General features: G+C 36.0%; 1 protein-coding gene across 11 annotated transcripts in view; it reads left to right on the top strand.

The window, feature by feature from the left end:
• The window catches only part of PLEKHA5 (pleckstrin homology domain containing A5), a 187,281-nt gene that overhangs the window by 97,655 nt on the left and 62,348 nt on the right, over positions 1–27,278 (top strand). For all 11 annotated transcript variants that reach the window (XM_026862748.1, XM_026862765.1, XM_026862756.1 and 8 more), the window contains 3 exons: positions 17,935–18,018; positions 18,982–19,102; positions 25,296–25,400. In XM_026862748.1, coding sequence (XP_026718549.1) covers positions 18,995–19,102; positions 25,296–25,400 — 213 coding nt within the window. In that variant the 5' untranslated portion in view covers positions 17,935–18,018; positions 18,982–18,994. The remainder of the gene's footprint in view (positions 1–17,934; positions 18,019–18,981; positions 19,103–25,295; positions 25,401–27,278) is intronic.

Here is a 27,278-nt window from a genome sequence, read left to right as displayed (position 1 = left end):
GAAATTGTATCTGGTTGTATCTTAAGTTTTAAATAACTGAAATACACTTTAGTTTCTACTTCATGGGAACTGTTTCCTCATCACAGAATAAATATAAAATACATGCCTCTTTTCTCCTCCTGAGCACTTAAAGGTCTAATTGTAAAAGTGCTGTGATGCTATGACATTTGGAAATCTTGGCAGATTACAACTTTGAAAGGATTATTATTTTAATATGCTGATAATCTTCCATATTATAGCTAGAAATTACAGCACACCTATCTACACAGAGGGCTTTTGCTGTGTCACTTTGATTTTGGTTTCTTTTGGTGTTTTCTTTAAGGATGACATGTCTTGTTGGATGAACACATGCAAAAATATTAATCTCTGAAGATTCTGGGGAGTAGTGAAACTCATCTTGATAAAAGTTAGATGTTGATTTCCAGTAGGAAATAATTTCCAGACAGAATTTACATGGTCTGAATCAGAGCTATAGAGCTGCGTGGATGTAATATCTTAGCTTTCAGAAGTCTGTATTTAGGATAATTTCATTAATGTGTCAGCTGAAAACTTTTATGATACAGTAGTGTGGGGATGATATATTGCAGATACAAAATCGATATAATAATTTTATGTGATTTAGCACATGACTATTAGCATAAAAGTTCATTTGTAGCTCTGATTTCATGTAGGTGATTGGCTTCCAACCCAGAACTCAAAGCAATGAGTTGTGGGAAATACTTTTCAAATTATGTTATCACAAATAGAATTTTTTTTTAATTTTGTTATAGTTTCCAAATAAATTTTAACATGGAATTTAGATAAATATTAATGTTTCAATTTATTTATTATAACTGCTTGGCTTTTTTAAAGCTTGATCAGTTTTATTACCAGTTTTATCACTGTTTTTTTTTTAGTGTAATTTGGATTTAGCTGAAATAGGTTTTTATAGGCAGTTATATCAGACTGTCTTCAAAGATGTTTAAAGTGTCTTGTGCTTTTTGATATACGTAAACTCCAATTGAATGTACTATTAAATGGAAAACAATAGAGAAGTTACACACAAAAGTGAGGTGCTGGTAGCATTTTAGGTTAGGAGACATACAAGTTGAATGACACAAGTAGCTGTTTTCCTGTTCTGTTGACTGGAATTTAGGATTGTGCATAAACTTCTAATTTGCTGCTTTTCTTTACCAAAAGAAAACATGCGGCTATACTTTAAATTAATCAGGGTAACTTGCTTAGATCCTTTCCAGGAAAAAAAAAAAAAAAAAAGGGAGTGGAATGAGAGGCGCCTTTCTTAAATATAGGTCTAAAGATACTTATTACATCGGTTAGTTTTATAACATAATTGTTAATACGAAACTTTCTGGTTTTCTTGGTTAACTGAATAGAGCCATATTTAGTTTGAGTTTGTGTGGTGATGGCTGGAATTTTCCAGGGCTTTTTTCCTACCTATAGGAGTAACAGCCATGCTCATGTTTCCCATTCTTTTGAAGCATTAGTGTTGTTTTTTTTAAAGGGGAGGAGGATACAGTTTGGATATGAGAAAGTGTTTTATAAACCTTAAAGTATATCTTGAATTTAAATGTGTGGCTACCTAATATAAGCTAAAGAAGAATATATGCATGTATTTAAAGGTGTATGTCACAAAGCCAAGTGATTGAAAGAAACTCCTGTCTTTGCTTCTAAACTGAGCCAGTTGTATCAGTCTACCTATTTTGTTGGGGGAAAAGGGGACAGGAAGGGGATTAAATATGTATCTTCTAGTATTGAAACTCCTATTTTATGTAAATAAATAGGATCCTTAAAGGAACACAAACTGTGTACATTCAGTGTGATCTGTATTTTCCCTTATCTGGCTTTAGAAACAAATGTCATTCGTGAAATGATAGCTGTCATTCCGTCAGAAATTTTCAAAGGCTTAAAGTTTGGTGTTTATCTTGGGGAGTGGAGAGAGGAAGGGGCAAATTTTTTATTTCACCTGAGCAGTGAAATAGTTCAGAGCAATGGTCACTGAACAAATCTTTACCTCAAAATACCTTCTGTCTAATGAAGAAAAGTATGAACAACATTCATGACAAGGCATTACTACTTGTTCACACTTGGTTTTGGTGAAGCTGATGAATTTATTCCTTGGCCTTAACGTTTTGTTTGGTTTGCCTCATACATTGATCCATTTTCATCTTCTAGAATGTCCTTTTTTTGCAGAATACTGAAAATGCTTAATTTTTGAAGGCCGTGTTTGCTTCTATGAAATATATACTACGGGATCAAACTTTTAGCTCAGCATTAAATCATTAAAAACTTAACTATGTAGCAATGCTGATCATTTTCAGGGTTGGAACTATCCAAGTAAAAGGTAATATAAATTTTATCTGCAGCTGATCTACCAGTATATATTTTGGCTTGTGCGTTTTCTGTTCCTTTCAAATGCATAAAGTAGCTTAACTTGTTTGATTTGGATGTTTTTGCCTCAATTATCACAGGGAAAAGACATGAAAAGGGAGGAGACCATGGCAAGCTTTTTTGCTGACTTGTCATTGGCAGAGCATTTTCAGACTCCCTGCCTGAGGCAGCCAGGGAACAGGAGCAAATTAAGCGTTAGCACACTCTGCAGTCAACGGACATCTGGAAACTTCGCAGCCTAAGTCAATATACGGCCAGACTCCCAACATTTATACTCCATGGAAGAGTTATTCAAGTGGCATTTTGTCTTCAACATGCAAGAGCTACTTCTGTGCCCGTTTTTCATGTGGAATTAGAAATTGCTGGTGGATTGTCTTTGCTGCCCCTCGCCCCCCCACACCCCATCCCCAGCTTCCACTGTTAGAATTCGTGATCCTTGCTTTATGAGACTCAAATGGAATAGAATGAGAATTAATAATATTCACACATAGTAGTTAGTTCTGCCCAGTGAAGACCTGGGTTATGGAGTTGCTGTCTTTAAAGTTGGTGCTGCTTTGCAATCTCTCAATTCTTACAGAATGGTCAGTCCTAAACCTGATACAGAAAGATTTTCAAAGGCTGTGTCTTCAAATGGCTTTCTTATTGTAACATTAACCATTAAGGAGCTCTAGACAGTAGACTATTTTAGAGATTTCATTACTATGTTAATGAGGGCAACATACACAATAAAAAGCTGAGGAGGAGTTAAGGGTGATCTGTGATACCTGTTCTGTGATCTACACTATGCCTGCATTTTTAGTGGACACCAGGAATCTGGGTTTAAAGCAAACACACACACAATTATCTTTTCTGCCAGGAAGGACTGAGGGGTCTTTTTAGTGCAACATTTACTTTTTTTGTTTTTTTTCCTTTGTAACAATGATATTGTTCTACTATCAATATGCTGGCTATAAATATATTAAGAACCCCCACACTTCATAACTAGGAGAGAGGGTACACCTGTGTTTCTGAGGCTGGTTATCTGTAAAGAATGCTAGGAAATTGGATACTAGAAGAAAACCATTCTGAAGCTATTTAATGTCAGAAGGTACATAACATGTAGAACTGTATTGAGTGGCTGGGGACCTGTAAAAATTCTGTATAGCGTAGTTACTTTATAGATCTGGAATATCTCTAAAATTGCTGATACTGGAAATGTTCTATAAGGTGAGAGATGCTGTGAAAACATATTTTTTTACAAATACTCTGGTTTATAGTCTTGAAATGTAGCCTAAAATCTGCTTTTCTGATAGAATGTGTAACCCAGAAAGAAGCAGAAAAAATAAATGAGGGAAGGAGTTTTCACTTCTGGGTTTCATATGAAAATTCACTGCATCACAAATCTGTTCCTTATGTTCAGGTTTTCTAGTGGTAAAATGAGAAATGAGTAATACTCCATATGGTAAACTGCAGTTAATTTATCTTCTTGGATATGATTTTACTAGTCCTTTAAAATTCTTTCTCAAGGCAGATTCAACATGAGAAAAACTTAAGTTCCTAAAGAAGTTGATAGAAGATAGTGTTCCCATCCCAATACAGAGGGTGGTATTGGATTTTCCTTCTCCTTTAAAAATTGCGTTGAAATTCCTTTGACGTTGAGTGTGATGGCTGCCACCCAAGTGTCCCTTTCTCTCTGATGTCTTACTCTGACGCAAATGAAACAAACTGATTTGTCATTTTAACAGAAGGTGTTTCTTTATGAAATGAGTCTTAACCAGGATTTTTTTATGTTATCATATAGTTACACTCTTAGAAGTGTCTAGTACAGATGCATTGCTCTTGACATTAAAAACATCACTTTTGTCAGCTTGAGGCTGAGGATGTAGTTACACCAACACGTAGCCAGCTGTTGTCAAAAAGGCCTGGTTCCATCTCTCCTCGCTGCACCTTGTGCGGTTGAGCCTCCAGGGAGGTTAGTGCCATGAAAAATGATCCATTTTCAGTAGCGTGAACTGGATCACTGCATGACTGCTTGAACACTGGTGCCAGCACAAGAGTAAAGGATGGAGTGGGCTTGTCATTCTAGAGCAGCATTTTTTCAAAGCAGTTGTAAGAGTGTAGCCCCAAGACCTGGCTTTAAGCAAAAGATGTGGACCTGCAGGAGATAGCAGCTTGTCTCAGTTTTTTGGGTGAGCCAGGCACATGCACTTCAAATTCAACAGCCATGTATTTACCTCCCTTACGGTGGCACTGAAGCTGGAGCCTGTGCTGCTTCAATTCCAGTTGCAGGTTGTGTGCTATATTTTGTATGCAACATCAAAATACTTCAGTTTTACAGCTGCTCCTGCATTATATTAGTTTCAGTGGTCTGTGGAAGATGTGTGAGTGTGTGTATTACATATCAGAAAATTCTAGCTGTTGGGCCTAAAACGCAAGAAGTCATCACCGATGCTGTTAGCATTTTATTACTCAATCTCTGAGGGAGCAGCCTACCAGAGTTGTCCAAAGATGGCTTGCATGTAGACTTGGAATGGTATGCCACAATTCCAGCAGCTTGGAGTCTCACAACAGCTTGAAAAAAAAAAAAAAACCTGTGAAGAAGGCACCTCCCAGCTTCTGGCTCTCACCAAGGTATGAATTTAATACACAAAAATGCTGGCAAGATCACCAGAGGCATTATATCTGTTCAAGAGGAGGTATTGTCCTGCAGTTTTTTTCTACTGCTGCAGTTAACCTATGATTGTAATTGGAAGAGACAACCTGGTGTGCCATTTTCTGACAGGGTGTGTGTTGCTGGGTCAGCAATAGTTTTTTTAATAAAGATTGTTATTTCAGTTGTGTTTGGGATAAGGATACAGTTGTGAGGGACAGGATGTAAAACTAAGAGACTGAATTATATTTTTTGCTGTGTACGTTTCCTGCTTAGCTATTGATTTTGCAAATAAACTGTAGTTGTTCCTTTGCATTTATGAAAGAAGTGGATAATGCAGAACAATCTGTGTAGGTGTTAAAACTGAAGATGTGAAAATACAAGGGGTAGCACCCAAGAAATACTTCTGTCAAATGAAAATTTCCAAACGTCTAGAGCCAATGGTTGGATTTTAGGACACCAGCAGGCATCAAAGTGATTGACAAACTACATATAAGCACTGGGTGGTAGATGTAAACTCTTGATTAGATGAGGTGCTAAAATTTCACCTGGTAAATTGAATAATGATATACTACCTAAGTGACCTTGTTCTTATAGTATTTGTTTTGGTCAATTCACCTTTAAAAATACCTGACTGTATATATTAAAACACATTCTAAAATGTAAATCTTTTTTTCGAGGTAGTACAGCCATTTTCTAAGAGAAAATACTTTGAATAGTTCGTGTTTGTTTACCTATCACACATTTTTTTTTTCTTAATTTAATCTTTGATTTAATCTACAGAGAAAACTATTGCAGTTACTTGTCATCTGTTCCACTTCCTTACCTAATAATGAGCAGCAGTGTTGCTGAAGTTGTCATAAATTGTTGCTGCTACTTCAGCAGTCTGTCTAAATCGTGGTGTACATTTATAAGCAGCTTAGCACTGAGATGGGAAAAAAGTAGTTAAAACACTATGTAAAGGAAATAGTACTTAATCTTGTGTTCAGGTTGACTTGCTTTTTTTGCTATTTGTAGGTAGGCTGGTTCTAAAATGAATTGATTTTTATTGTCATTTTTACTATGAATAATCTTTATATGGAAGTATCATTACCTGCTTTTTCTTGGTATTCTTTTTTTAACTAAGTTGGCATTTTGGAGATCATTTGGAGAAAGAAGTTTGAGTGATTTAAGTTTCTACACAGCTAAGAATCTTAAGTATCAGACAACAACATTTGATAACACTACCATAATATTACTAACTTTTTCTGCATGCATGCATTCTGAACTAACAGACAGATATTCCAGTATCTGGGGCTCCTGCCAGTTGTGATGATGCATATAATAAGAGATCAAGAGAAAGCAAACCAAGACTGTATTTGAAAGAAGGTTCAATTTTCCTTGCAGTTTTTGATATGTATCTGACTAATCACCTGTTACCTAACCTTAGACATTTTCCTTTAGACCACTGCCTCTAAATGCTCCCACTTTTCAATTTTGTGCCTGGTAACAGAGGGAGGGTGCCAGTCTTCAGTTCCCAGCTGTAATTTGGCTCTGCCTGTTTCTGTGTCATATTTGTCAGCCCTTTCTTTGTTACATAAAACTGTGGGCTTCCATTGTTTTTTGATCATATGCATCAAAGCAAGGAATTAATGCTGTAAACTAATAGCATTAAACAGCATGGAAGATTCAATGCTGTAAAGGGCTGGTTTTGCTAATTGCTAACAGGTATTCTTAGCACCAACAATTAGACTAGACAAGTCGCTGAACTCTGACAATTAGTTAAGCTTGCCATAGGATCATAAGAGCTGTTGCCATAGATCAGAGGTGGATCCATCTGGCCTGGCATTGACTCCCTGGTAAGGAATGTGCCCATGTTTAAAGTGAAGGTGTGACCATGTCAAAGTGTGATACTCTCCATTATTTTTTGTGGATAATGGTGGTTTTTCTGAAAAGCAGTATTTGCTGAAGTGTTGGAAGCATGCCTGATTTTTAGAAATACTTGAATCTTAATAAGGTGCATAGTCAGGAATGATGAATTTAAAACCAGAGAAAAGAGAGGAAATGTGGCCTTTCTGCAATTAAATCAGTTCTCAATGTTTCCCACAAGTTTGATTGACATCCACACCTCTATATTAAAATATGTTATATCTCCACCAGGATCTTTAATCTCAAATATGAGCAAATGAACAGTAAATGCAAACATGAAAGTTGTGTGGACATTTCAAGAAAACAATGTAGTTTTTTGAAAGGACGCGAGTGTGCAGAGAAAATCCTGAGATAAGTTCTGATCTACTTGTGATTTTAAACAAATCCCAAACCAGTTTTATCTGTTGATAATGTTTCAGTCTTTCGGATCCTCCTGAAACAAGGGTCTATTCTTTTAAGGCAAGTCTTATTTTCCTGAAATAATCACCTCCTGAAGTTGAATCCAAATGGACTGAAAGAAACAAGAGAACTGAGCGAGGCAAACCTGTGCCCTCAGGCCTTGGAGATGACAGCTGACACGTTCAGAGTTCCAGTTCAGTGCCATGCTTTATACTCTGTGTGTGTCTATACTTGAACTTTACGTCATATGCAATGAATATTTTTAATAGAGTTTGTACTCTTTTGTCAGAGATGAATGCAGGCCCGCACATGGTGTAAGCTTCAATTAATTATCCTCTGGGGTCTGGTGCACATATTTGCATCTGCTCTACCAGTGGACCACCAAGATTATTCAATTAAATCCTTAAAATGGCTTTAAGAAGACTGATGATTAAAGTGTTAGTGATGACTGTTAATTGATAAAATAATGATTTTTATAAATTTCGGTATCTACCATTATTTCTTGCAAAATCTGATCTACTGTGAGGGAAAGCCCAAAATGCAGGATGCATCTGAATTGCAACCACAAATAAATCTGCTACATAAGTGGATGCTCTAACGTTTCAGCTGCTTTCTTCTGTCAAGTTGTAAAGAAATATGTCTAAGCATTTCCCAGGTGATAATGTATTTACTTTGCAGAAGCTTACCAGACCATTTTCCTCTCTAAGCAGACTGAGGAAGTGTGTAGTTACAACCTAGTATATTCTGATATAAGTGCTTGATAAGCATGGCTTTCTTTTGTTCTACTGGGTTATTAATAGAAGTGTGGTGTTTAATAAAAATGGCTGTTTACTGGAGATGTGATTGTGGAAGTATGTCAACTCTTAAGGCATTGGGAAGGTAATCAAGAAATCGTGGAAGTGATGTAGCTATCTGAAGGCAGTGTTATGTTGTTACACTTGCATGGAGCCTTGGCTAAGATAAAGGGATTTGCTTCATAGACAGCTAATACTGTGATTCACATAATCTTAAACCAAAACCCACACCAAAGCAATTAATTATAAATAATAGCAGATGGAAAAAGGGAGAGAGATCCCTAGAAATCTGGGCAAAGGTATAAAACTTCTAAGAGAAACAAAGTGTTCAACTACTATTGTTAATGTGTATCAAATTTTGGTCCTGATACATAGATTTGCAAAGCAACACAGTGTGATTTCACCAAATGACTCTTGAAAGTTTGTTATTGAATCTGAGGTAGTAATTTACTGAAATTATATATTTTTTATCTATATATTCTATATATATGGCATAACTCAATAAAATTAAGCAGCTTTACTTCTTTGCAGTTCTACAGCAGGAGTTTAATTGAACAATTGACTTGCACTGTAACTCCTGCAATTATTCTTTTAAGGTTGCCCCTGCTGTAGTTAGAGACTAAACTAAACAAGATTCTGAGTTATATGATACGAGAGTAAAAAAAGAAAATACTAAGCAAGTCATATCTTAACAAGCCAGCAAGCAGTCCTGAGTGAAAATAACTGACGGCTGAGATATAAGGAGACCAACAATAGAAGTGAAGTGGAAAGTGAGTTTTTGATAATGAGAATCCACAAAATTGGGGTTATTTCAGTAAGAGGTAATTGTGTGCCATTATTGAAGAGTGGAAAGAAGGCATGATGGTGAAAGCATTGAAATCATTGCACAAAATGAGTGGAAAGTTAGAGAAGGAACTGCATAACTTTGTGGTCCTCTGGTTTGTTAACTGAGTGAGAGACAAGGCTTCTAAGTGCTGGATATTGAAATGGAAGAGTCATGCACTAAATGCTGAACATATATTCATAGTATGGTTTCTTGTCTATACCTTAAGCAAAAAAAAACCCTAGAACAACATCCAAACACCACACAATATGGTGAAAACTGTGATGAAAAGAAATTTGATACATATTGTATGTGGGGCAAAACAGATCATTAGTAAGAGAATTATAAATAGGGGGCAACTATAGAAATTTACTAAATACCTAGATTTTGTGAAGGGAAATTGCTGACTTCTGAAATGCTTGTTCTGTATCAAAGAATGCTTCAAAATGGTTGTAAAAAAAACCAAAAAAACCCCCAAAAAAACAGTGAGGAAGCACTCATAGGCTTCATTGTTGCTGTTAACAAATGCATAACTGTGTCTGAAACACAAAAGTTTGTGGTGGTGGTTTTTTTCCTGTGTTCTTTGAATCCATTGAGATCACCTTAGAACTTAGTGGAGAAGGGGCTGGATTGAGTGACAGGACGGTCAAGGTTGTCAGTGCTTGAGAGGTGCAGAGAAGGGACAGTGATGCAGGCTCTTCAAGCCAAATGGAAATTAAGGCATTTCAGCACAGCTTTGATGTTTTTCAGGGTATGCTAATTGCAGACATGTTAAGCTCTTGGAACCATGTGAGCTTGCAGAGAAGTCTGACCCAAGTCAGACCAGTTGGAAATAACTTTTGACAGCAAGACTGTTTTTTTTTGCATAGACCATATATTAATGTATTTTAAAATAAATCTACAGATATGTACGTAAGCTATTTATCTGCATTCACTATTCTTGTAGTTATCTTTAGCAATCCTTTTTCAAAACTTAATTATTGAAAAACATGTAAAAATTGGTAAAAGGAACTGTTATTAGAGTAAGTTTCTCTTGCAAAACATTTCTAGATTTCTTACAGTGAAATGGAAGCATAACTCAAAATTGTCTTCTGAGTTCATACTTCTAGCACTTGCTCAACTGCACATTTCACTTAGACTTCTAACACTAATAAATCACGAAGGCCAAGGCTTGCAGAACTGAGTTGGTGATATGTGTTGGAGAGAATTTTCTGTCTAGTGAACTTTGAAAGCATTTAAAGTTGGTATGCAGCTATCAAAGCATTTGCTAAAAGTTTTTACTGAAATTGCTAGTTAGTGTTGTGGAGGGTCACTAAGACAACTGAATTCTCTCTAGTTTGTTCTGGGTAGTGTGGTATAATTGTGATCATGCAGTTACACAGCCTAAGGGCATTTGTCCTTTGTAAATTCAAGTCAGGTTTGTTTCTAATTCTGAAAATCTTTAACATATGTGTAAGAAAATATCAATTAATGGTTCCTAATTAACTCATTGTAATGAAATGCAGCAATTTACTAGTTTGCTAATCTGAGTGGTCTAGTTTCAACAGCAAAGAGAACTTGTTCTTTGTATCAGAACAGCTGTTGACTGTGTTTTTTTGTTACCCTTTCCACAAGTTATCTTTTACATTTTCCATCCTCTCTACCTCTTCAGGAGAGGCTGCAGTGTCTCTGCAACACTGGGGAAGCAAACTTTTGGATCGCATTAGGTGGTCAGTCATCTGCTGTCAGTCTTCAACGGGAAGAGACAGTAGCGGCCAGCTTGGAGCATCCAGTGCTGCTTCTGGTCCACAAACCACCTGCTAAACCATGCTACTTCAAATCCCATTTTTCTTTAGAAAACAGATTGTGAGTTTTAACTGCAGAATTGTTATGTTACTCTAGTTCTTGGAAGATTTCCAGGTAGTTAGCCATTAAGGGATGCTTGGATTTCAACTATCAAGTCTGAAGTTTGCAGATAGTTTTACCTTCTAGCACCTACCTCTCTTTTCTCAAACAACAAATGATGTATTAGTTGGTTTTACTACAGACTAATACTTACAGAATTGAAAATTTTCATCTGCAGTGCTATTATCAAGGTTCTGTATTAGATAGTGTGCCCAGGGCTTAAAATGAATGTAGTGAAATGTTGTATAAATTGATGATACATGGCAAGTATATCTCATAAATTGCCACACTGTTTAAAGGTTTGTGGCTTTTGTGGCCTTTACCAAGTCTCAGTATCTTACAGATTTCCAAATATGTTATCTGTACAGTGAAAGACACCCTCCCACATAGTTTTGGGAAAACTGAAAACAGTAACACTTTTTCTGAAAATGCAGTTCTTGATTAGGTAGAACAGTTACTTATTCAAAGCTTCTCAATCTGTAATACAGTATATGCTATTTTAGAAAGTATTTCATCCTAGCATTTTGAAGAACTTTTTAATATTTGCACTTAATTTCATAAACTTGATTTTACATCGGAAGTATGTCATGACAGCATATTAATCTTATCTGCTCAAGTGAGAAAAGGCTTTTTGTTTTTGGTTTGTTTTTTTTTTTTTTTTACAAATATTTTCACTGGAATATAAATCTGGATTTAGAATGGTCCCACTGAAAGAAAGGTTTACAATTTCAGGGCAGTAGTGCTTAATTTCTGGAAAATAAATATCAATAATAAATAGAAATCTGGAGTACAGTCAGTTGTATATAAATGTCCAGGTACTTTTTCATTACAGCAGCATCCAGGATACCAAAACTCCCATAACTGTAAATAAGGAGGGCTTAAAAGGAAAGTCTGCATAATTGACAAATTGCCTGAAAAAATACACTTATACTAGACCAAAAAAATGGTGGCATATAGTTTAGGTGTTGAATTGTCTGCCAAGAGAATTAGTAGAATTTTGTATGCACCTTGCCAAGTGTGTGCACACGCAAAGGATTATAAACACTTTGTTCTTGCTGCTCATGTGATGTTATATCGGACTGTCAGCACTTTGCTTTGAAACTTGCTGTCTCTTTACACCCTCTTTTTTGTTCAGACTCCCTGATGTTAAGTTACCATACTCATGATTTCCAGTGCAGTCTGATTTCTAAGGTTGTTGTTTAAAATGCTTAATTGAAAAAAGGCTTGTAATTCTAGGGTATGATAGCACTGACAAAAAAGTGCTTGCATTTGCTATTTACTATGCAATGTGGCATTACAGATTTAGTAAAATAAAGAGTTGGTACAGCCACAGACCACATCCTTGCTAACAGTTGTGTAGGGACTGCATTACTTAAATCTTTTCTAAATTCAGACAACTTTTTGTTAGGGTGCTGTAAATTACTGCATTTATTTCAATTAGAAATGAGACATTCTTATACTAGAAGGGAAACACAAGGGTTCATTCCCTAGTTGAATGAAATGCCTCAGAGAAGCAGAATAAAGCTGACCTAGACTTATGTTTGTCTCCAGTTGAACCTTACCTTTAAATGTCACTGCAAAAATTTACTATTAATGTAGAGAGGATGACTTTATTGCTCTGGTAATTTTGGTCTTCTTACGTTATCTGTAATCTTTTAAAGTATTTTGTAATGAAGCAGATATGAAAAATGCATAAAACTGCTGCTCATAAATATATCTACTATGAGTATACTTGTGATACAGGGATTGCGTGTTTGCAGAGATTAGGTTGTCAGACTGAATCTTATCTAAGATTTAGAATAAAAGTTAGGAGGCAGATACTTGGTATAGCATTCTTCTGAAATGTGTTCTTCAGTGTTCACTTCTCAAAAGAAACAGTCTCTAAATTAAAGATATGGAGGCCTGTTGAAAGTTGTGTCCTGGTTTATGATTGTGTTCTGTCTGAAGTAGAACTCAGCCTTTGCTTTGATGGTCATGCTGAGAATGAGCAAATGAGAAGGCCTTAGCATTTAGGAACATATAAATAAAGTCTACAAGAAAGGGCATGAGAGAAGCTTTGAAGTGGCATCAAGTTTTAATTTTAGTGGGGGAAAACCAGATGTGTCTTTGGGAATTCTGTCCAAGCTCTTTTTTTTTGAGAAGACGTGGAACTCAACCAAATCACACAATGGAGAGACCCCAAACCAACTGTCCCCACCCTAGTACTTTGATCTTTCTTGCCACTTCTGAGTGAACTGCTCTGTTCCAGAGGAAAGATGGTTTAACCCTTCATTTTTAATTGTGTGCATCCTCCTGAACAACTGGATTACATCTCTTTCTTATTTTACATTCCAACTGCTATTATCTGAGGTTTTTTCCTCTCAAAAAAATCTTGGTACCGTTAAAGATTATAGCAATTTCCAAGTGGCAAAAATAAACAGAATTCTGAATTTGCTGATTTTGGGGTGATGTGCATTAGAACAAAATATTAGCACACAGCATTTTTTTGGGTCAGCAGTCCTGAAAAACACGAGGTAGAATGAAAGCTATCAATCCTGCTTTTGTAGGACTTCTGTTGGAAAGTGCTGCTGCTGGAATTACACATTCTGTTGCTACTTATAAATAGAATAATATATTTGAATGATATATTTGAGGGCTTGGATCACATTTGGCCATCAAAAAGGTTGCTTTTGACTGTACATTTAGTGAGTAGATTAAAACTACAAGGTTTTTTGAACATGTCTAGAAAATAAGTAAAATATTCCTGTCTTCTAAAGAGATTAAGGTTCTCAGGGGATGGAAAGGAGAAAGAGAAGTAGATAAGAAGGGAAATAACAGGATTGAAATTCAAGGTTACTGTCAACTTCTAACCTGAACAAGATAAATCCTTTTGCTCAGAGGGCTGGTCCATGTGCCAAAGCTAAGCTTCCTGCTAAATGATGTGAAAGCTTGCAGTGTTCAGAGGAAAAGACTGGGAAGGAGAACTTCAAAAATTATATAGAAAATAGGTCAAGTTAAGTTGGTGCTGGTATCAGTTGTCTTTCACTGAGATAGCTCATGCAAGGACAAGTTCCATTTTTAGCTATTTTTCCTGTGATTAGTGTTTTGTGTTGTGGTGGGGGTTTTTTTATGTATTTATTGTTGGTTTGGTTTGGTTTTGATCCTTTCATAGCAGGTCATTGTCCCAGGCCACTACTGGAATCAAGAACAGAATATTATCTTGATACATGCAAGAACTATGCTTACCTCTCATGTCATCTTCATCAGCTGTGTCAATTTCTGAAGCCCAACACATCTCAGTAGCTAATATAAATGAGGAATAGTTTGTGACATACTGAGTCTGGAGAGTATATTTATGAATGCTTATAAAATACACAGGGAATTCTTACCATCTTTGGCTCTAGTGTTTAGCGTGCCATTAATACAACCTAACTAAGGATGCTAAAATAGTAAGGGTCAGTTATATCCTTCAGTATAAGAGCAACACTATGTGTATAGTTACCCTGTGTTCTCAAAACATGTTATATGAAAAATTTATTAGGGAGAGAATTAAGAAGAGTGTTGCTTCCATATAACTTTTGGAGGCTGTATCCCTGCATAAGCAAAAAGTTAACACACTGGTTTCTAGCTGCTTGGGTCAAAGTGAATCACTCTTTACCACATAATAAAACTACAGACACATAAATATGCAGAGCTGAAACTCTGAATTATGTGCTGGAGTTAGTATAAAATCAAAATAGAGTTATCAGTAAAAAAACCCAATTGTTGCTTTGTTTCCCCTGAGATTTATTGATGAGATATATGTTACTATAGTATAATGTATTAAATAGTGTGTATGTGTAGACACAGAAATTCATGGTCAACTGAACAACTAAATTGGATGTTGAATATTGTGAACATCAAATTGTAGTTTGGTTTTAATGAAACTCTCTGTAGTCTGCAAGATCGAGTTTAAAACCAATGCTTTAACCTATTGTTATGTGGGAGGATTATGACAATAATTATCAAGCTACTCTACACCTTAGACAAGTATTTTGAGGAGCCTTGTCAAAATATCAGCTAAATTAATGCCAAAAATGCAATAATTCAAATGAGTAATGAAAGTTTTCAAATGGAAGTATTTAAAATCTATTAATCCAGTTAGACATATTTACAGTCATCACACTTAGTTGTACAATCTGAATTTCCAGTGTTCACTCATGAGATTCCACTTGCATCTAAGCTGAAGAGAAAGAAAAGGTTATTCTTTCTTTGCCTCACCATTTTAGAAGAAAGTGATTATGAAGGTTCTCAAATGCTCAAAAGAAAGTAATGCGTATCCCATAGGAGAGTTTCATGTCTGTGATTTTTTTTTTTTCCCTTTTCTGTGTTGTCAGCTACACCTCTATACATCTTGACATCAGTGCGAGTAGTAAGGAAAACTGTATTTTGTTCAAAAACATTTTGATATTTTTGGAATACTGACTTGATATATGGCTCAGGCCTGAAACAAAATATTCTTGAATAGGTTTCTGTCAGTGCTTTGTCTCCTCTCTCACCTTTTCCTTCCCCTTCCTACTTTTCCTCCTGGTTTTGTGTGACCTCCCCATTACAGTCTTTGAGTGCAGCTACCACCTCTCTCAGCACGAGACGGGTGCACTCATACAAAACATGGGATGTGCCACCTCTGTAGTGGTGTTGCGTATTGATGGTCCTTGAGCAAAAGTCCTGATCCATTTATTTCTACATTTCAGATGTCAACTGATAATCCAGCTGTCAAGGTTTAACATAAACAAGATGGCAACATTTTGGCAAAGCTTGTGGAATGACAGCTCATCTCTCTTTTTTTTTTTTTTTTTTTTTTTTCTCTGAAATGTCAGAGGGAACAAAAAGATAGTTTTATCAAGTGAAGGAAAAGGGGAATCACAGAAAAACCCTGGATGCTTCCTCAGGGCTGTTTTGAATTTTAATTCTCTTCAATCTGGGACATTTTCACTTGAAAGGCATTGTAGGACCATGGCAATTAGGAATGGCACAGACATACAAAGGTGGTCTCTTTTCTGTCCCCTCATTGTAATGGAAGCATTTTCACAACAGAAGCTTCTTCAGAAGCTAAACTTAGAATGCTTCTGAATTTAGGATGGAGATAAAATACCAGTGTCTGCTAGCTCATTAGATAAGCTCCATAAAATGTCTGTCTCTTTAGGTATTAGTAGGTTTTTAAAATCCCAGTAAAGAAAGTGGAAAGAATTGGGTTATCTTTCTAATCTTGTGCTTCAGGTTTATGCAGATTTATCCAACTATCCATTGACTATGAAAGTAGTGTGAATATTTTATTAGAGTTTTTGTTTGAAGGTAATCTTTAATTAGTAATATTTCATAATTGCAAAATGTTATGATCCAAAGGAATTTTCAAGAAACCCGGGAAATGTTAAGGTGGTCTTATTAAGTCTAGGTTGTATTAAGAAGCAGGAAGGGTAGGGAGTGTAACATTTCTGAGATGAGCTGTGCTTCATAATTTTGAAAGCCAAGAAGGTTATTAAATAGGCAATAAAAGAAGTAGGTGTTAAGGATAAAGCACCATTAAAAGCTTCTGTTGTTCTGCACCTCTTCTATCTTGCAACTAAAGCACTTTTTTTTTTTTTTTTTTTTTTTTTTTTTTTTGTGTGTGTTTGCAGGTTTGTTCTCTCTCCAAAGAATATTTTTCAGGGTTGAACTTGTGATAAGAAAGGCATCATAGTATTATATAAGATACCTGACATGAAAAAGTTTATCATCCCATATTCTTTGCAAAAGTAAATACTATCAAATAGAATTACTTTCTTCATGATTTACAGTGCTGATTTCAGATACTGGCTTTTTTTACATTATATACTTTTTTGTTTATAGATATTATTTAAGTGAGTTTGTTTCAAAGTGGGTTATATCTGGATAATCTATCTGCATTATATACTCATTGCCCTTTCTTACTCAGATTTCTGCTTGTATGCTTTTTAATCACTTTAACCAGGTTTAGATTTGACCAGTGCACCTTTCCTGCTCTTTCCTACATTTCAGGGCCAGAGAGATCAGGTGGAGTTACTGCAGTTCAGCCAGCCTTGCCACTTTAGCTGCAGTCTTGCTGGTGTGCCAGCTTGGCAGCTCCATGCTTTCTGGTGTTCTTATAGCATAACTTGGGCAGGGAACCTGCCACTTGAATGGGGGCTGGTGGTAAAAAAGCCCCAGTCAGCATCAGGCACAAGTTATAACTGTCAGCTGATTGGCGTATCTGGTAGGCAGTAAAGGCAATCCCTCCTCTTATCTTCCTTCCCCTCTAGGGCAGGAGGGCTCCAGGAAAAAAAAAATTTCCTTCTTGAAGTGGTAGAAGCTGATAGTTGTTGAATTTTGGCAATTCCTTCCAAATTGTGGGAGCTGCTGTGGCCTAGCAACACCTGCAGTTCAGGGGGATGAGATACTACAAAGTGAGCGTTTTGCACTGTTGAGGGTGAAGCCCTCAACTGTCAGGCTCCCTGCCACTTGAAGGTACTCCCAAGATACGCCAGGGGGTAGTATTCTGAGTTAAAAAGGCACCATCAAAAGTAGAACTGTGATTGCAATGCATCACTCTTGTTCCAAACAGTGAATATTCATCTGTGTTACTGGAAAATTTTAAACTAGTAACTTCATGTTCTAAGCTTCATGTTCTTAATTGTCTAAGAAGACAATTGCTTTTATGATAGTAATATTTTATCCCTACAGAGCAGTTAAGTCCTATGTGTAACTTGTCCCTGTCTATCTGAAATCCTATTTATGAATAAATAAAGACTTAGCTGAAGTGAATTTTCGGTGATCATATATGAACTAGTAGCACTCTTACTGCTCTAGTTTTTAAATTCAAAACCATTACCAACCCAGTGCCAATGTTTTCCATCTCTTTCCAGAGTATTAATGAAGATTCTATAATACTTATTATCATCCTTTCTATTAGTTTATATATATATATATATATATTTATATATAAATTTGTGTGTGTGTACACAAACATTGTTATATACTGTAATATTCATAACTGTTTTCACTGGGCTTATATACTTGATGTATTGGATTTATATACTCGAGGTGGAAAATCAAAAAATTGTTGACTAATAATTTTCCTTATCTCTCTTCGACAGTCATAACGAACGAAAAGTAACTTGCAAACATCCAGTAACAGGACAGCCATCACAGGACAACTGTATTTTTGTTGTGAATGAACAGTAAGTGGAACCCGTTTTAATCTATAAAATACATGGTTTAAAACTTCTTAATATAGATGTAAGATTCGGTGATTGCTAATCACAGTATTTATTTTTTCCAAGTCAGATTAGCATGTATAAGGTTTTACTTGTTTAAATTACTTAAAAATTATATTAAATATTTAATACTAATTTTTAAGATTAAAAATATAGATTTGTTACATCATAGAAATAAACTGTGTTCATGCAATTTGTGTTTTTCCACTTGTCACTTTACTTATTCTGTAGTGTAGCAAATGACTTATATAATATATAATAATCCAATAAATGTCCAAAGATGAATCAATTTTTTTAATCACTTAGGTACAATCACATGTCTTTATCATGTTTTGCCTGATAGTTTCTCCTCAATCAGTTATTTTCTTGTCCAGTTTAGACACTTTCTGAGTCATTGGATAATAACTTGATTTTGCTGTCTTTGCATTAGTTTTGTAGAATCCACAACAATGTGAGATTGTATGCATGAGTCATACCTGACCGCAAGATCTTGCATGTGGCTGGGTATTGGATGTCCTACTCACCATCAGTGCTGCACACGTTATACAGTGGCTAAAATGAAAACCATCAGAACTGCAATATGTGAAATTGCAAATGTTGCACGTTCTCACTGAAGTGGGACAAAGCCATATGGGGTCTTCAGAGAGCATTTCTTCCCATTTCCATCTTGTGCTCATTACCTGTCTTTCTCCTTCCCAACAACACCTTACGCTAATAGAGAAATCCTATTTTAAAACAACGTCTTAGAATTTATTTATAATAGATTTAAGTTTAAAACACAGTGTAGGTAACTTTACAATGAAGTGTGAATTGATTTCAAATTGAAAATGTAGGACACAGGCTGCATTAGGCTACATCTAGGAGTGCTTTTTAATAGCAGTCTGTATACACAGTATGTTCTAGTGCTATTGCATATTCTATTTTCAGGACTGCTGCAGCAATGACATCTGAAGAAAAGAAGGAGCGACCAGTAAGCATGATATGTGAAGCAACTAACTATAATCTGACATCAGATTATGCTGCTCATCCAATGAGCCCTGTGGGCAGAGTAAGTCTTCATGTCCAAATTACATTAAAATAATTCCATTATTCCACAAGGTACTAGCCAGTGCTTTATATTAGGATTCTATTGCAAAAGAGAAACAAAGCATATATTTTTTTCAGGGCACTTGGCTCTTTTTGTATTTAATTTGGTAACTGAAGTGTCTGTATCAAATTATCACTGAAGCTGTAATTTTTATTAGGTATCTCAGATCTTATGACTTGCACATACTTAAATTGTTTACAGAATCTGACCTTTCTAATCTGTTTGAACAGTAAAATCTTAAGTGACTAATCAGACACCTGGGTAAGTGTTGTTATGAAAATTGCTTGATCACAAAGAATTGACTAGATTTCTCCAGTAAAGTAGAGAAAATTATAATTGTGTATAAGAATTAGTTACAAGAGACAGGTAAGGTGACCCTGTGGTAAAATTAAAGGGCAGATGACATCATTTGCTGTTATTGGACCAGAAGTAGAAGTCCTGGTTTCCCAGGAAAATTCCTGGGAAAGGTCTTACCACTTCCTCCATTCACACAGCTTCTCAGAAGGTTAACATAAATGCCCAGATGGGTATCGAGGTGATGGGTTCAATTATATCAACTTTTCAGTTCACTGGATAAAGCTACTGAGGCTCCTGAGTGCATTTTTTTTTCTATTTTCTGGACTGCTTTCCTGAAATGAAAGTGCTCTTGCTAAAAATTAAGAATTGCCTTAAATTTGCTAGGACACCAAGATAACAGCTTTAATCAGCAATGACGGACAAGAACCCTGTAATCTCTTCTACCCAACAGTTAATGTTTTGACAAGGAAAAGAACCCCATACTTTTGCTAGTCGTTGAAAACTTTGACCCTGAGAAGTGCTTTTCAGCAGATTAATCCAGCCTGCAAAAGAAAAATAAAATTGGGAATGTGTTTTAGCAGAGAAAATTCCTTAATTTCAGAAATTTAGATTGAAGTATTTTTTCTATGTAGTAGGAAGCATTGTAAGGTTTCTTTAAGTGTATTTTGGATACATTTTTTTTGTTGTTTTAAATGTTTTATTTGACAGGCAGAATGCTTGACCTACGTTAGAAAACTGTTATTCAATGAGAGCAGTGTCTTAATCTATTAGTGTTGCTGGAAGAAAAAAAGAAATCACAGATGAATTATAAACATTAACAAAATTTATCTCAACTTTCACATGGTCATGTTTAAGACTGTGCAGGAAAGCCGCTACAAAACAAACTAGAAAAAAAACCAAACAGCAACAGCAAAAGCCAAACCAAATGCAGCTAAGCCCTAAAACAGCTAAGCAAACAAAAAACCCAAGATAACTTATTGTTAGAGTTGTAATAGTGACATAAATGGCAATAGTTACACAGAAAATTAATTACAACAGAGCTAGAAAGCACTCTCAGGTTAAATGTAAGAAAGGAATTACAGTTTAGGAGCATATGTTTTTCAAACATATTTTTAAAATTTCTCTTTCAGAAGAGAAGTTTCAAATACCATTTAGCATGTTTGTTTCGTAGTGTTCTAGAAGTAAATTGAGATTGCTATGGCTCAGTTACTGTAAGTTCTTTACTTTCATTGGTTAATGATGCTTTAGCTTCTGGTGGATATTATTTTATTTTGAAAAAATAGACTTTTATTCTACTTTTCCTTCTGTCCTAGTTATTTAAATGCATTTAAAATATGATTGCTGTGACTGTATGTACCATTACTGTACATCAGTTTTCAAGTGTAAATTTGTCTGAATTACTGCAACACCATTTTAAGTTTTGTCTTCAGGAGATGAATGCTTGCAAAGTAGAACCACAGCCAATATTAGTCAGTATTTTTGGTGGTTATTTAAGGCTAATGAGTTAAATCAGTTTTAAAGCTAACTATATAGAAATTGCCCACTGGTTGTACCTAGATACAACTGACTTTTTTCTATGTTTTTATTCATATCACCCAACACTAGAACCTGAAATTCATAGCTGTCTTATTAACCTTTAATATGTAAATCTCTGTGTATTGCAGCACAATAAAAGAGGATTAAAGTAATAAAAAAGAAAGTAATGAAGAATGGAGGAAATTTTGTTGTACAACTTAAGTTTCAGACAGCTGAGGGGTATTAAAATAATTCTTTCATTAATTTTAATTGATCCCAAATAGATATGGAACTTAAAGAAGTTTCTATTTTGTGGCAGGAAGACTCACTGGAGTCTAATGCTGCTCCTGTGTAGAGGCTAATATGAAGTGAGGCAAAAATCAATCTCTCCCCAGTAAAAGACTTATTTCTAATGCTCCTTTCCCACTATATACATGATGCTGGCCAAATGACACACTACAGCTCTGTTAAGTGCTGTTTCTTCCCTATTAGTTTGAAATGTATTTCTAAACTTGAAGCAAATAGCACAGACCTCTGATTGAAAAAGATCTACACAGGCTTGAGATTGCCACAGAGGTGTATATTTCCACCTGTCTTTTTTAAAGTCAATAAGTTGTTTTTGTAGTTGTCTTCTGTTATCCCCACCCCTCCACCCCCCTTTTAAAATCACTACTTTAGACAAATATGTTTGTGTCCTGAAATGTATTCAGGGAATCAGCTTTTTAATGTGCGAAGTCAGTCCTACTACCAGTCACTCTCCTCAGTTCATCTCCCCTGCTCTTCATTGCTGTCCTGATTATCAGCAAAGTAAGGCTAACAGTTTTCTCACAGTAAGTGGAATTAAGTGTTAGCCCAGGACAGCTGCTGCAGAGCTAGCTCCTCATGTCTATGTCACAGCTAGGATGTATCACATTGTTGATAAATATTCATCAGTGTGTCGATAGATATTTCATACAGTGCTTAAGCAAATCCAGCTTTAAATAGCTAGTTTAGGTATAGTTGTACATGTCTTCTCGGAATTCAGATTAGCAAGAAGTTTTGGAGTAGTAGTCATCAGATACATTAGCAAACAGCGTAGTGATCTGGAGCAGTGTAAGGGGTGGTATTGGTGCTCAGGGCTGTATATCTACTGTGTTTTCGTGGTTTGTATTCAGACTAGTCCAGTAGTGCTCATTGTGCACCATATTTTTTACTCTTGTCTAAAATAAATCCAATTTACTCTACTATGCAAACCAAAGCACAATAGAAGTGGATGATTGGAGATTTGCTTCAAGAGCAATCTCTTGGTCCAAGCTAAAATGCTGAGGCAGAAACCCACTCAGCTCATGGAAAGCTGCAACATTGGAAGGCACTGAAATTGCCTGCAAAATCCAGAAGGCAACATCATGTTTGTGGTTTGGAAGATAATGTAAGCCTTAAAGACCAGGAACATATTTTTAAACAGAAATTCAAAGCAACAAGGATTTAGATTTCCATTCTGAGTTCACATGCAGAAAATTTCCTTATCAGCCAGGTTCTCAACCACTGTTTTTCAAATATAGATGCAATAAGTTTAGTGTTAATTACTTACTTCCATGCTATTTCTGAAACTGAGGAAGAAGCCTCACTTAAATTCTGTGTCCTCTGTCAGCCAAGCAGACAGAAGAGCAGCTTGCAGTGTGATGAAGTGTGCAGCCCCACCTACTGATTGGTCAGTTGCCCGGAGTTCAAAACCCTGCCAGTGTTTGTTTCTTGAGGTTTGGGAAAGAGAATATCACTGGCTGGTCTTACTGGCTTTTTTCTCAGTACTGGTACTGTACAGGGACCCTTCTGCAGGTTTTGGCTTTGGAGGCATCACAGTTGATGGGACCATTCCTTAGAACAAGTCGTATGGTACCAGATGTGACTGAGTTTGCTAGCTTTCTTACCTTCTACACCTTCCAGCAAGTAGTTAGTAGTTGGACCCTTCATGCATTATCCTCTTTCTCTCTTTGCCTTCTCCAGAAGCTGGAGCTGTTGCAGTATGTCCTGTATTTTTAGTGCTGTGGGGTAAAAGATAGTTGAACCCTTTAATTTTATTTTTTTTTACTTTTCTTTCTGTTTCCTCAGTTTGATGTATATTAGATATGTCTGTGAAAAAACATGGGATGGCCAGGGATCCCAGACAGAACAAGAAGAGGAGGTCATTAAAAAAGTTTGATAACTCATAATTAGATTATATATACACCTACCATATTTCAATATCCTAAAATTTGCATTGTCTTGAGGCTCAGAATTTGTTGCGAGCACTTACGCTCTTTATGTAGTGTGTGGTGAAATAATCATGTCATCTAAAGTGTTCTCTGTATTAATTAAAATTAGAAAACACTTGTGATGCTGTGATTAAGGAAAGTTTGTATTCACAGCTGGTGAGATGTAACCAAGTAAAACTTTGCTGTGAGCTCAGTCAAATTGGAGTCAATATGGTTTATCATCAGACCTACCTAAGAGATACCTATCTGAATCTGATAGTAGACTTGACATAGTAATACTCGTGGTTGGTTGTATTTTCAGAAGCATCCTTAATGCATTAATCATTTTACAAGCATAGGAAGTCTGGAACACTCTTGAGAGGTTTTGACCTTTAATACCTGATATTAGAGCAGGTATGAGTGTTAGAAATTATTTCTGATCAAAACCTTGGCATAGCTCTTGTGTGATATGCAAATATAGTAGCCATGCAGGTTAACTGAGATAGATGTAGCTAGCTTTATAATGTACTCTGAATTGTTATAGGTTCTCTGTGTGTTTCTTTTTTACATATGGATGTCATAATTCTCTTGACTTCTTACAAACCTTTGTCCATTTTCCACTGTTAGAAATTTCAGATGAAAATGTGAAAGATTTTTACTTCTATTTTTAATTAGGTTTTCAATTCCTTCCTCTTATCTCCAGTTTTTATATCTCCAAGGGAAATTAAAAGCACTGTGATTGTTTTTATGTTCCCTCCTGATTCTTTCAAAAAAGGATTACAAAATGACCTTGTTTCACTGTGTTGTAGTCTTAAGGCAAACACACATAGTGTTTGTAATGTTATTCATTTTTGGCTAAGCTATATTGTATTCTTCAGTTAATGACATCGTTACAAAAGCTGCACATCATTTTAAATTGCAGTTTTCAGTTTATGATTTTTAACCTACTGTGGAATTCTCTGAAGCATGTATAAAACCCAGCTCAATTCTGTGATGTGTGTTGAGAACATTTCCATAGAGAAACCCCATACCCTAATTTGCAACAAGAAATGAATGTTTGCTTAGCCTTCTTCGTCCTTTAGGAACTTTGCATAACCTTATGATTAGTCTCAGTAGTAGAGATGGGGAAGATGAAGCACAGGATTATATTGTCTTGATTCAAATGGTGGTTTTGGAGAGGAGCCATGAACACAGTTTAAAAAACATGTTTATATTTTAGTTCTTTTATAGAGTGGGATACTTTGCTATATCACATCACACAGTCCCTGAGGCACCAATTCTTACAGAATTTAAAACACCAGTAAATGTTCAGCTCAGTTGCAGAACAAACTTTCTCAACATATATTGAAAAGAATTAAGTGTGAATTGGCACAGCACTGCACATTTCTTTATGCCTTTTCCTAGTTCTTGTGGTAGAAGTATAGGTAGAAGAAGGATAAAATCTAAAATGGGTTATTTAGCCTACTTAATTTATGATCATTACATAGCTGTAAGATTGTAAAAGGTATCAGCAACAGCAGATATAAGCACTGGAGTTTCAGGGCAAAAGTTTCAAAGTAGGCCTTAGTGCAAGCAGGTACAATAATGAGTATTCAAACTAGCCAAGAGATGACAGAGCAAAGTGTTCGTGAGAGGGAAGAAAGAATAAAAAAAAATTACCATGTATTAGGAAAGGGGGAGTTACATCTTGCTGAAATCTGAACAAGTTTTCATGTATTAGGCCTGTGTTGGGAGTAGGAAAGAGTACCATTTTCTCTCGCAGGTGATGTAGTTTTTAATAATAATAATTCTGTTAGTTTTACTTCTCTTTCTACAGCTAGAAAGGATTTCTGCCTACCTTATAAGAAGGTCAGATATGTATTTGGTTGGTTTTCTTTGCTAAAAAAAACCTTTAAGCACTCGTCTTGGGATTTGTCTTTACATTTTCTACAGAAGAGAAAGAAAGAAATGCTGAAGCCAGCAGAACCATCATAATAATTATTTATCTAAAAAAGGAATGCAGTTTGTATTCTGCAGTCCCCTGGAGGAACATGTATAAGAAAAAGATCTTTAAAAAAAAAAAAAAGGAAATGTGTTATGATTTTTCAGCACATTGATGTTATGTTTTCTTTAACCTGTTCAACTCAATTTAGACATCACGATCTTCAAAGAAGGTTCATAATTTTGGAAAGAGATCAAACTCAATAAAGAGAAATCCTAATGCACCAGTTGTCAGACGTGGCTGGCTCTACAAACAGGTACTTTTCCCCTCTTTACCACCTTTTCTTTTTTTTTTTTTTTTTTTTTTTTTTTTGGTAAGGTGTATAATGCACAAAAAAGTCATCTGCATAAAATACAATGATAGCAATACCAGAGTAAAGCAATAGACTGTGAGGAACTGACACATGGTATTTTAATTAGCTACTTATTGGATAACATTGTGATAGAAATGAATAAGGGCATCAAACAAGTACATGTATCTAATATATCAGTGTTCTGTATCTTTCTCTAAAATACACAAAGGGCTTGAAAAATCTAGGCAGGTGTTGATAGTAAATAGCTGAATGAATTTCAGGCATGCTGAGATAATGGGACAAGGATATATGGCCCAGCATATTGGGTTTTTTAAGTCTGAAGTTTCTTTTGTTAGGCTATATCTCTTAATTTTCTTTTAGAAAGTAAGTAAATATTTTCAATAACAAATTGGAAAAATAAACAATTTTTTCACATGTGAAAAGACAAAGGAATTCCTGTTTTCTTAACTTGGAGACAACCATCTTAAAACCAGAGATCATTTTAGATGTTTATGTTGCATGTGTTCTAATCTGAAGTATGTGCTTTTTAGTATTTAGTGACAGTGTACTTAGCCTGATGTAATTTGGTATTCAAAGAATCATAGAATGATTTGGGTTGGAAGGGACCTTAAAGATCATCTACCCCCCCTGCCATGGGCAGGGACACCTTCCACTAGATCAGGTTGCTCAAAGCCCTGTCCTGCCTGGCCTTGAATGCTGCCAGGGAGTGGGCAGCCACAGCTGCTCTGAGGTATCTGTTCCACTGTCTCACCACCCTCACAGTGAAGAATTTCTTCCCTATAGCTAATCTAAATCTACCTTCTGTCAGTTTAAAACCATTACCCCATGTTCTATCTCTACACTCCCTCCCCATCTTTTCTGTAGGCCTCCTTCAGGTACTGGAAGGCTGCTATAAGGTCTCCCCAGAGCCTTCTCTTCTTCAGGCTAAACAATCCCAACTCAGCCTGTCCTCACAGGGAAGGTGCTCCAGCCCCCTGACCATCTTTGAGGCCTCTTCTAGACCTGCTCAGGCAGGTCCATGTCCTTATGTTGAGGGCCCCAGAACTGGACACAGCACTACAGGTGGGATCTCACGAGAGCAGAGTAGAGGGGGAGGATCCCCTCCCTCGACCTGCTGGCCACACTTCTCTTGATGCAGTCCAGGATACAGTGGGTTTTGCGGCTGTGAGTGCACACTGCTGGCTCACAGTCAGTTTTTCCATCCATCAATATTCCCAAGTCCTCCTTCGCCGGGCTACTCTCAATCCATTCATTGCCTGGTGTTCTGCAATACCAGATCACCTGCGCTTTCTTACTCTGCAGGAAATCAAGAGTAGAGCAGTTTGATGAAAAAATTGAGCAAGACTGATTAGGCCATGTTAGAAATAAATTTTGTAAATCCACCAAGAACCCTGTAAGAACTTGTTGTTTAAACTCCACTGAGGCAAATGTGTATGGGTCGTTTTGAATCTACATTGTCATTTGCTGTCCCTACTCTGATAGGCTGGTATGACTCACAGCCTTCTGGATGCTCCTGATGAGTCAGTTTTTTAAAATTATCGTCAGATAAAAAGATCTAGAATGTCTGTTTAGTAGAAGGTTTTTCCATGCTTAGATGCTCTTGTGGCCTCTCTTCTCATTCAATGTTGAGAGTGAAAAGCTGTCACAAAGGTGAGAGGGTTTTTTGCTTTGTTTTGGGGCTATTAGACTTTTTAGCTTGAAAAAAAGGTCACTATTCCTGAAGTAATGTTTTCTGGATTATTTTTTTTTTTTAATAAATGAGACCATTTATTAACTTGCTTGAAATGTGATATCCAAATTAAAGCATATGTGGTTGTGCAC

Source organism: Athene cunicularia (genome assembly GCF_003259725.1).
Source record: "Athene cunicularia isolate RWA chromosome 1 unlocalized genomic scaffold, athCun1 chr1_part2, whole genome shotgun sequence".
Lineage (NCBI taxonomy): Eukaryota > Metazoa > Chordata > Aves > Strigiformes > Strigidae > Athene > Athene cunicularia.
This window is presented reverse-complemented; position numbering and strand designations above follow the sequence as displayed.